The sequence below is a fragment of the Mesitornis unicolor genome, unplaced genomic scaffold (genome assembly GCF_000695765.1).
Source record: "Mesitornis unicolor isolate BGI_N332 unplaced genomic scaffold, ASM69576v1 scaffold14712, whole genome shotgun sequence".
Classification (NCBI taxonomy): domain Eukaryota; kingdom Metazoa; phylum Chordata; class Aves; order Mesitornithiformes; family Mesitornithidae; genus Mesitornis; species Mesitornis unicolor.
Window position 1 is genome coordinate 11,113 of NW_010168610.1, and position 10,933 is coordinate 22,045.

Sequence of the window (10,933 nt, forward strand, 5' to 3'; positions counted from 1 at the left end):
CAACGTGTGTGCAAGAGGGGCTTGTTAGCTTTGTCTGCTCTCTACCACAGAGCATGACAGGGGAATAGGGGCTTGCCAGAATAATTGGGGAAGAGTTATTTTGCTCATCTTGCTTTGGTTGAGCTTAGCCTCAGCTCACTCCTGGGTTAAATTCAGACATTAGCAGGTGCTTTGCACCAATGCAGTCCTTGCTGCAGTAAACCACGAACAGCAGCACTCAGGGTGCCCAGCAGCACTTGCAAAATGGTCCTTCCAAGTGGGAGGTACAAAGCACAGCAGAGCAAAGCGGTGCCGCTTGCTGAGCTGGGAAGACCTCCAAGGTAATTCTGTGCTGAACCAAGGAAGGAGCAAGAGCTAAGGGACCCAACTCACTGCTTCATTTCTGCTTGCCGCCGTTTCTTTTCCTCCTCCACTTTCTTTCTCCTCTGTTCCTCAGCCTCCTGCTTCTTCCTTAGGCTCTCCAGTCTCTGTCGCTCCTTCTCCTGAAGGGAGAGGAGTCCAGACTATACCAATTGCTGGGGCCTGTTTCTACCCTCAGACTGCTTGCACACAGGCAGCTAGAGGCTAGGCAGCTTGCTAAAGAAAGCAGTCACTGTCAGTCATATTCACCCACACACCAGGATGGGAAGTGAATAGTGGGGAAGAAACAACACTGGTTTGGCAACAGTGCTTATTCAACTAAGAGCAGAAGAGTCACAGCTATAGGACGGAAACACCTCATGCTGTAGAGAATATGTTCAGGCAAGGAACAGCACACTCCTGCTGTCGGTGACCATCTGTGGCAAATGCTCCATGTCTGGGATGGTGTTCCCAACACCAGCAGCTGGGAGAACAGAGAAGGGGCACAGAGCAGATAGTTTTGCTTAAAGGCCGAAAGGTTTCCTAGCAGTTCCCAGCCCCAATAGAACACACCTGCAAAGAGACCCTGCCACCTCACCACTGGTGTGGCTAGTTTACTTATTTGGACAGAGAGCTGCATGGATGCCAGTGAGAGGGGAAAAGAGCTGTCAGTGCCCATGAGGCAAGGGGCACAGCCATCATAATCTTTCAGCCCCTAAGGTTAAGGGTGCCATTACTTACAACAAAGTCTCCCTGGAAAGAAGAGACATAAGAAAAATTATTAAGGGTTTGGAAATAACACTAGAACCTCCCCTCATAGCACACACACCCCATTCTCAGCTCCTCAAGAGTATGTGGTGAGGAACCCATTGGCTGACCTCACACTGTCAGCACCTCAGCTCTGCAGCAGCCAACTACGTGACACACCAGGGCAAAGAGAAGAGCTTCCCACTTTCCTATGGTTCAACAGTCCCAGAACATAAAGTGTTTCTGCTGACTACAGACAGAGCAGCTGAGCTTTCCCTGCACCTGAGGAAGGTTTGAGGCCAGTAACAGTGCATGTGGACAGGCAACAAGGCAACACCAACCAGTTTCCCTTTTCTGGGGAGGATTGTGAGACCAGTTTGCTGCAAGGACATGCACCAATCCATGGTAGCAGACACAACTAGGAATATGTTTATGCTTTTCTAAGCAAACAGTGCCTCCCTGCCACTGCCCCAAACTTGATCGCCCTCCTCCAGCCCTGTGAGTGAAAGTGGGACTCTGACACACCTTAACATCAGGTCGGGTAGGAGTACTGCGTTTAATGAAGTTCTTTATGACCCCCCCACGTCCTGTGGGCCCTGGGCTCATGAGCAGCTGGTTTCGCTGCACAGCCTGCAGGAAGTTTTTCAATGGTTTAACAACCTAAGAGGAGAAGATGGAGAGAAGTCAGCACTTGCCAGGGAAAAGGAGGCAAAGAAGGACCACAGTACCCACTCACCTTGCTGGCTGGGGAGGAAGAAGATAGAGCCTGGTTTGCTGAATTCTTGTGCTTGTCATCCAAAGGGGAAAGGGTATGACCCCCTGGCTGCTGCCTGTTCCATACAGAATCCATCGCTTTTTTATAGCTTCTCGTCCTGGTGGCATTAGCAAGAGACACATTAGGCAACTGTCAGGCTCCCCAGCCTTGCCAGAAGCATTCACTTGCTGTTAAACTTTCCTCTGCCTGCTCACTGCAGAGGCCACAGGATCCCTATGAACTCAGTCAGCCCCATGGCAGGCACACCATCCAGTCATGAACTAGGACAGCAAAGCATGCAACAGGTTGGTAGGGAAGCACCCAGGTTCCAAAGCTGCAATGTACAGCATCACCCTCACCCTCATTCTCCACTCCGAGTCCAAGCAAGCAAGGAGTCTTTGCTCTATCTGGTATTAAAAGCACAAGATGGACAACCCATTGACCTCATTAATGTTTATAAATTTATAAAGGGTGAGTGTCAGGAGGAAGGAGCCAGGCTCTGCTCTGTGATGTCCAATGACAGGACAAGGGGCAATGGTCCCAAGCTGGAGCATGGGAGGTTCCACGTGAACATGAGGAAAAAGTTTTTTATTGTAAAGGTTACAGAGCACTGGCCCAGGCTGCCCAGAGAGGTTGTGGAGTCTCCTTCTCTGCAGACATTCAAAACCCCTGCCTGTGTTCCTGTGTGACCTGGTCTGGTGATCCTGCTCTGGCAGGGGTTGGACTGGATGAGCTTTGGAGGTCCCTTCCAACTCCTAAGATTCTGTGATTCTGCGAGTCTGCAACTGCCCAGCTCAACTCACTGGCAGGGTTTCACATGCTGTATAAATACTCTGGACACTCACAGATTTACCTGTGTCAGAATGACTTCGCTTGCATTCCCTAATTCCAGGGAAAGAACATAGGGGAAGAGCTTCACTGCACAATCAGGGTCCAACCCAGCAGCAGTGCTGAGGAAGGCTGCACATCCTGACCCATCTCGCAGCGCTAAGCATCCATGTGAGAACAGAGCTTACTGTTATGCCCCTTCCCACCCACTACCCACAGCAAATTCACCCCAGCAAAACCAGGACATGAGACTGAGGACAAAGATAGAAGCAGCTGAAATCTCACATGAAACGCCAGTAATACAAGCAGTGAGGAAACAAGTCAGGTATTTCAGTCATTTGCACAATATAAAAATAAACAGATCAGTCACCTGCGCACATTGCCTTCTGAAACTACTCATGGACCACCCCTTTACGAGCCATTCAGGGTCACATCTGAGCTGTGAGTTAACTTAGTCACCCTTGCTGGTTTGTGCATGAACTCATGTGTCTGCTTCCCAAGCCAGATTTGGGTCCCAGATCCAAACAAGGCTCAAGAAGTCACAGGGAACTCCCTGGAGGCAAGATTTGGTCAAAGATCTCAAAGCTACATTGGAAGGTAGGGAAACAAACACCCAAAGCTCTTTAAATGAAGTACTTAAAAAGTGGCCAGGCCCAAGTCTCTCCAGACCACTGGCTCATTCCTCCTCCTTGCAAATGTCTCATACCAGATGCACGAGAGATTCTCCTGGGACTTGGCACAGGGGCGTTGCTCCTGGTTCTCATTCTGGCATTTGCTGTTTAGATTTACACAGCTTCCTGTGAAGAAACCTGTAGTTAGCACCACATGGAAAGCATCCTGCAGGGCTCCGATTCTTGTCTCCAGCTCTTGTGTGCTCAGAGCCCTGTGGCACATCGCCATCTAGGCTTCTTTTCAGTTTGGTTATCTGGAATATTGGTGTTGTATGGATACACTGTGAAGCACACTGTAGGATGCATCCTTTACAAACCCTTCTGAACAGGCACAACCAGAAGGCCTCCAGCTACTCTTCCTCCACTCCAGCTACAGCCACTTATCAGATTCTACAGTTCTCATAGCAGAGAAACCAAAGGCCTGAATCTCTCCCTCGCTTTGAGGCACAGTAAATGAAGACTGCCTCTAAATCCCCACATAACTAAACACAGAGGAAAGGGATGTCAAGACACTTTAACAAAACATTACACTATGGAAGATTCCAGGTCTAAGTCCTTTCAAAGTGTCTCCTCTTACTCATTACACAGATTGAATTTGGACAGAACAGCATTTGTCTCAAGGCTTGGACACACTGACAGGATGTCCTCAGTTATCTAATCATATCTCACATTTTCAGGATAAGGAAAGTTTACCTGAAAAGTTACCTTAACAGGTCAGAAATGGTTTTGCTTCAGCACAAGTTCCAGATTTTCCACAAACTCTCACACTGACTCCCTTGCCTGTGTGTCTTTGGGGCCTCATGCAAAAAAAAAAAGCAAGACCAATTTGAAGTTACCTTCACTGTTCCCTGCCTGCAGCTTGGGAGGAGATAAGTGCTGTGCAGGAGGGCTGGCAGCTTGTATATTTTTGCTTGAAATGAGGACATCTTCAGGAGTCTGCAAGAAGAGGAAACAAGTATTTTCTTAGCTCACTTGCTCCAAAGAACAAGGCTGCCATGAACCTGCTACCCTGAAACAGCCAATCACTTCCCACTGCAATCCCACTGCTAGGCTAGTGCCTGCTGATTCCTCAACCAGAGCTGTTCTGCACAGATGCTGACTGGATTCAGTAACAGGGGGTCTGCTCACAGAACACCTCTGCAGGAAGGACAGTTGCCCAGCATCTCTCAACCAGAGCTTTACTGAACCTGGTCTCCAAAGTCAAAGTGCCTCAAGAATGACAGGCAGCATCTAGACACCTTGGAGACACCAGACTTCAAACTATAGCTATCCCAGTGCTGAAAGACAAGTCCTTGTAAAGTGTTCCAGATTACAAGATCATCAGGCACTTTAAGTACCATTATGGTGTATTTACAAGAGGACAAGCAAAAAAGTCACTGCAGTACAGCATTCTAGGATACTAGGAGACTGCCTGCACACAGGCCGTGCTTTCCCCTGCCTGCTAAGCTCCCACCATCATGACCCAGAGCAAAGCATTTGCCCACTCCTGCAGCTGCTGCTGCTTCCTGACAGCAGCAGGGAGCTGTTCTGAAGCAGCATCCTCCCCTCTCTCTGCTGGGCTGGTTTTCCCCTCAGCCAGTTTGCAGCACATCCATACAAGCCAGTCTAAGAATCTGGGCAGTTACCGTGCCCAGCTGACACGCAGAAGCCTGCTGGCTCCTGGGAACCTGGCCAAGCACCTCCAAAAACCTCCAGCTCGAGGAAGCCTTATCAAAGTACAAAATGCCTCTGCCCACCAGGAGCTAACTGGCTTCAGTGGCTGCCTACACATGGGCAGGGCCGCTCTGTCCCACTCAGCAGGCAGTACCTTCACTGAGCTGGAAAGGAAGTGACAGGATGATCCCTTGGCCGCTGTGGCACTGCTCAGCAAAAGGTGTCAACACAGGCAAGATGTCCAGACAGTTTGTAGACTGTTCTTTTGAACTCACCTTTTCACTTGGGGGATTCAGTTCCAGTCCAGGTCTGTAAAAGAAGAGCTATTTTAATAATTTCAACTCTCTGAAGGGCAAGTTACAGGTGATAAAAGTATGATGGAGCCAGCATATGGGACCCTAAGGGAAGTGAAGATCAATCTAAGCACATCCAGAGGCACAGGCCTGTTTCAGTCAGGCCACACAGAGGTGGAGCTGCAAATTCTCCTGCTGGGCCATTTCACTGCATGACTGAACAACAAGGGCTGTGCCTGAACATCAAACTTTGAAATATCAACCAGCCTCAGGTGACAATGTCACCTGAACAGTCTGTTACAAAGCTAGTCCTATGTCTGTAATCTAAAAGCCACCCATAGAGCTCCCTTGCAGGGTTTTCTGTGGTTTCTTCCTGCCTGCTTCACATGGCAGCCTCACCTCATGCTGCTGGTCACCTCTTCTTCCACAAAAATCTCCAAGGAGCTTTGACCTGGAGAAGAAAAATATAAAAGCTTGGAGATTTCATTCTGAGGCTTCCCAACAGCAGCAATGTGTGCATGGCAGAGCTCAGGCCTCTCTGCAGGCTTTCCTCCCAGGAAACACGCAGACTGCTCATCTCAGCTTTCCACACCAGCACCACCACCTCCCTCAAGTGTCACTGACAAACTGGTGTAGGCTGGGAAGGCAGAGAGCTGAGGCAGCAGCTCCTCTGCCTGCAGACTGCTCCAGCTGCACAAACATGCTCCTGCCTGTGTCAGAGACAGCATTTCCCAGTCAATTGACTTCAGCTCCTGCCTCCCTACAAGGTTTTATGCAGAGATTTGGTGGATTTAGGCTGATTTCATTCCCCCCATAACAGCACTTAGCTGAAAGTGTTATAACAAATGCCTAGATACAGTGTGACTCAAAGCTGACAAAACTAAATACCAAAGGCCTCGGTGCTTTATTAGAAGCCAATCTGACTTCAGAAGCAATGATTTTAGAAAGTCCAAATAGCAAAACCTTCCCAGGGGTGGTGGGAACAGAGAATGAGGCATTTAGTGCTACCAGGAATAGCCTGGATTTCTGAATCTTGTTTCCTCTGATGACTGCGCTATTTGGTTCTCTTCTATCTTCACCCAAAAAGCATTTAAGTCCCTCTGCCAATTTTAGGGGTGGAGCCATTCAGTTCCTATAGATTTTTTGGAGAGTTGGCAGAAGACATTGAAATTAAAGCCCCTCCCCAGGGAATGCTATAGTCTCTTCTCATCAGCCAAACCACACAAGTAGCTAGAACCAGCCAGACCACATTTTCCCTTTCACTCTTTTTTTTTTGCCTATCCACAACCTACATAACCCAACCTTCAGGCCCTCTGCTTATGCCTCAGCAGATGCTGCCTCCACTTGCTGCAACACAACACAGCCTGAGGCTCAGTCCAACAGCAGGTGAGGACCTGAAGGTTGCACTCCAAATGGGTGGAAGCCACAAGGCCTATTGACAAGGAGACCAAGAGGAGCCTGAGCTAATACAGATGAGCAGCTCTGCAGCTACTTGCTCCCCACCCCAAAGCAGAGAAGCTGATTTAGTCAAATGAACGCACTCGACAACCGAAAGAAACGTACGGCTCATTCTGCTGGAGGCAGAGGACAATTCTCGGGCTGCTGCCTTCTTTGAGATGGCCCTGCTGATAGACCTCCGGATCATGCTCTCTCTTTTGCTGGCCAGTGAGTATTTTTCAGCCAAGGAGGCCCTACGGCTCTTGCGTGGGGCACCACCATGGCGTCCAGAGCAACGGCGCGCCTTGGATTTCGCTGTAGTCATTTTGCTGTCAGAGTCCTGGAAGAGCAACTTTTCGAGGCCTGGAGGACACTTATCCCCTTGGAGCGCAGCAGGATCTCCATTTCTAGCAGCCTTGGGAGTAGAGGTACTTGCACTTCTTCCGAGGGTCTCCTCCCCTTCCCTCGCTGTCTGGCCAGCAGGGACTGCAGACACAGAAGATGCATCCTGCAGCTCAGCGGCTGCATCCCCCTCGGGCAACTGCTCCTCCAGAACAGACCTGCAGGCTGCATTGCTGCTGTTGGGGCCCTGAGGGCAGTCCTGGCCCTCCCTCTTCACCACAGGGCCTTCAGCCATCCATTTCCCAGTCAGCACTGGGAGCTCGGCTTTAGCGCTGGCCTGAGACCCCACAGCACAGTCGAACACAGATACCTCCTCCCCCTGATGGTCAGGGTGCTGGGTTTGCTCTTTGCTGTGGTGCCTTTGGGAACTTGGCTTGATGTTGCTTCTCCTTCTGGACAACCTTAAATAAAAAATTTTAAATGAAGCAATGAAGAAGTCATGATTTTTAGAAGAAAAAGCAGAGAAGTTTTGAAGTGAACATGCAGGCTTCTTCCCTCTCCCATTCCCCCTCATGACCCATCTCCCATCACCGGTGAAATGCAGGAGCTGAAGCTTGAGAGCTCACAGATGCGCTCTGGTAGATTTAGCTGGAACAATTCAGAAATTACTGCTTACTGCTGTCTGCGGGATTTTTTTTTGCTCGACATTACCACTCTACACCATAGGCAGTGATTCAGGGCACACACCCTCAGTGCAGCCATCCCAGCTACGAGGCCTGGGCTGACTCACAATCCAAGTGGCAGCAGCTGAGGTAGCAGGACACTTGCTGCTCTTTGAAGTGACCCACAGCCCCAGGCAGAGCTGACACCAGGGGACAGCAACATCCTACTGGTACAACCAACTCCACTGCTTGCCTTGAGCAAGCACAGACATCCACACAGGGAAGGATTTGGGATCGAAGATGGCACAGTCTCCCACAATTAACTCTGTGTAGAAGTCTCCCCTGCAGAGACCTAAAGGGTCTACCTAAAGGGAGGTTGTAGAGAGGTGGGTGCTGGTCTCTTCTCCCAGGTGATGGAGGACAGAACAAGGGGAAACGGCACCAAGCTGTGCCAAGGGAGGTTCAGGTTAGAGAGAAGGAGGAAGTTCTTTACTGAGAGGGTCGTCAGAAGCTGGCACAGGCTGCCCAGGGAGGTGGTGGAGTCCCCATCCCTGGATGTGTTTAAAGAGCGGGTAGACGAGGTACTTAAGGATATGGTTTAGTGGGTAGACAGGAACGGTTGGACATGATGATCTCAGAGGGCTTTTCCAACCGAGCAATTCTGTGATTGTGATTCTGACCTACAAGATCCCAGCTAGAAACAGCCAGCTCTGCTGCTCCCTGCCAGGGTGCCCAGTGCAGAACACACCCCAAGCACTGGGGAGGCAGGGATCAAGGCAGAGAAAACATCCATGGCTCCAAACACCGAGTTTGTGAACAGGCTGGGAAACACAGCAAAGCCACCATACATGTGGCACCTGGCAGCATAAACCTGAGAAAGGCAACAAAAAATACCTGTGCAGTTAGGACTCAGGAATTCATTGAATTACTGTTATCAAAGAGAAAAATTAGCAGGTACAGTAACTGTCTCTGGTTCTATTGCTTCAGTTAAACCTGACCTGGGGTACTCTGGCAGTGAAATCCTCTTTGCTGCATTAGGTAACTTGCTACGAGAGGATCAAGCCACACAATGGATCAGCAAGTCAAGGAGATTAGGTGGACAAATCCAAAACCAGAGGACAACTTTGGCAGCCAGATAAAGTGTGGGACTGGAGACAACAGAAAGCTTGTGTGGAAGTGCACAACAGTTAATTAACAATACACTAAGAAATGGGTTTTAAGATACAGACTGAGAAAAACAGAGGAAGGAAAACAACAGCCTGACCCCACGGGATAGAGCCCAATGTGCTGAGCTGCAGCAGGAACTTCCTGGTGACGCATGACCGGGGATTCTGTTACGTGAGCAGATCTTTCTCAAAACTAAGTTTAAATGAGGAAAAATACACACAAGACTTGTCCTCTTCAGAGGTGCAATTCAGCTTCTACCTGAAAGCTAACAGTGTGTCTCGAGAGCTCTCCTCCTTTAGATCTGCGACATTTTCTTCTCCTGCCCTCCTTCACCACACACACGCGTGAACTTCCCACGCTTCCTTACTATTCTTGCTGTTCCCTCCATCCTCCATGTCTGGTTTCTGACAGTCTTTTAGTTCTAACTCTTCCAGTCCAACTTCTGTGGGTTTTTCACCATGGTTATCAAAGTTTAAGTGTCTTAATGCATAAAGAGTTAATTACTGCATGCCCAGGGACAAGGTTTGGATCACACTACAGCAATTGTCAGTGTGCCTGCTCTTGGCTCACAGCTTGTGCTTCTCTGAAGGGAAGGTGACCTTAACTGCCTTGCCACTGACCACAAGATGAGAGCAGATGCAGCCAGCTCCCATGGCATTGGGGAAGTTAATTAGCACCACAGCCATCCCTGACTACATATGCAATTAATCCACGCCCTGCACCATCCTGTCTTGGCATCTGTTTTCAGGCAACTGTTATCTACTTAGGACTAGTTTTAAAAGCCTCAAGTGCTGTTATTTCTAAACAAATCACTTGGAATTTCCACTTCAGTTTCACCACTAGTCCTGTTGAGCCTTTCTGCCTGCCAGCTCAATCCCTTACCACGGACATGCTGCTTCCGCACGTCACTGGTTGCGAGTCCCATTCTTGGGTTCTCTCTAGCACTGGCACAAAGGTTTAGGGAGTGAACACCAGCAGCAACCACAGACTGAAAAAATCATACTGAAACAAAGTCAAAGAAAACAAAACCCACATCCAAACAGACAGGAAAATAAAATTTATTAGTCTTTGTTTCTAACCAGAAAAAAAAAATGAAAGAAAAAAAGTGAAGGAAATCATCTAACTCTATCACAAGCTTTCACAACAATCAAAACATTGATTTATCTTGACATGTCCTTTTAAATGTACTTATTAAGTCAGGTAGTAACAGGGCTATTTTATGTTCTAGTGTAGGTAGAAACAATTACTATTTTGTTTCGCTTTTAAATACCAAGCAGCAGAGCCAGAGCAAACCGACTCACCTACCTCCTCCTGTTTAGCTCCTTGGTTTCATCTTTCAGGCAGGAGGACTGCCTTTTCTTGGGACGCCTCCTCTGTGATGGCGTTTTGGGCATTAATTCGGGTTCAGCCCCGAAGTTGCTGTTGAGCAAATGCAGAACAAAGAGTGTGCTTCCCCCTACTGCCCAAAACACCACTGTCTACAAAATAAGGGTCACTCATTGAGAGGGATGAGTGCTGGGTGAGAAACACCAGAGGTGAAAGTACCAGATATCTAGCACCAAGGCCCACACTGAGCTGCCAAACCCACAGCTACCCCAAATCACAGTCACCCAGCTGTGGGACCTAACATCCACCGGCCTTGCACCAGGGCTGGCACCCCAGCAGCTCGGAGCACAGCAGCCCTATAGTCACAGGGGCTGGAAGAACATTGAGACCTTTAGGGAATGGAGAGGTCCCTTGGGGACAGCCCCTACCTATCTAGCATCCTCATGCCCTGCTCCTCCACCTCCCGCAGCCAGGCCAAGTGTTTGTGCTCGGCATCGTGGAGGAAGCGGCAGAGCCTCTTCCCGCACACCTCCAGCAGCTGCGTGGGACCGTCAACCTCCGCCATGGCCCTGCCTGAAACACAAGGGCAGATGCTCGCAGGCTGCTGAGGACGCCGCCTGCCTCAGTGCAGAGTTAAGGCAATCCAAGGCTCTACACTACACCCTAGGCGGGAACCAGCCCGGAGCCTCAGCCCCGAAAAACGCCCAAGCCCCT

At 49.4% G+C, this 10,933-nt stretch overlaps 1 protein-coding gene across 1 annotated transcript in view; it reads right to left on the reverse strand.

Moving 5' to 3' along the window:
* Positions 1-10,784, reverse strand: part of INCENP (inner centromere protein antigens 135/155kDa) — a 19,090-nt gene extending 8,306 nt beyond the window's left edge. Inside the window, 10 exon segments of the mRNA XM_010179076.1 lie at positions 369-482; positions 1,612-1,746; positions 1,823-1,958; positions 3,375-3,465; positions 4,176-4,275; positions 5,268-5,301; positions 5,685-5,736; positions 6,849-7,525; positions 10,199-10,312; positions 10,648-10,784. Coding sequence (XP_010177378.1) covers positions 369-482; positions 1,612-1,746; positions 1,823-1,958; positions 3,375-3,465; positions 4,176-4,275; positions 5,268-5,301; positions 5,685-5,736; positions 6,849-7,525; positions 10,199-10,312; positions 10,648-10,784 — 1,590 coding nt within the window.
* Positions 10,785-10,933: the final 149 nt, after the last annotated feature.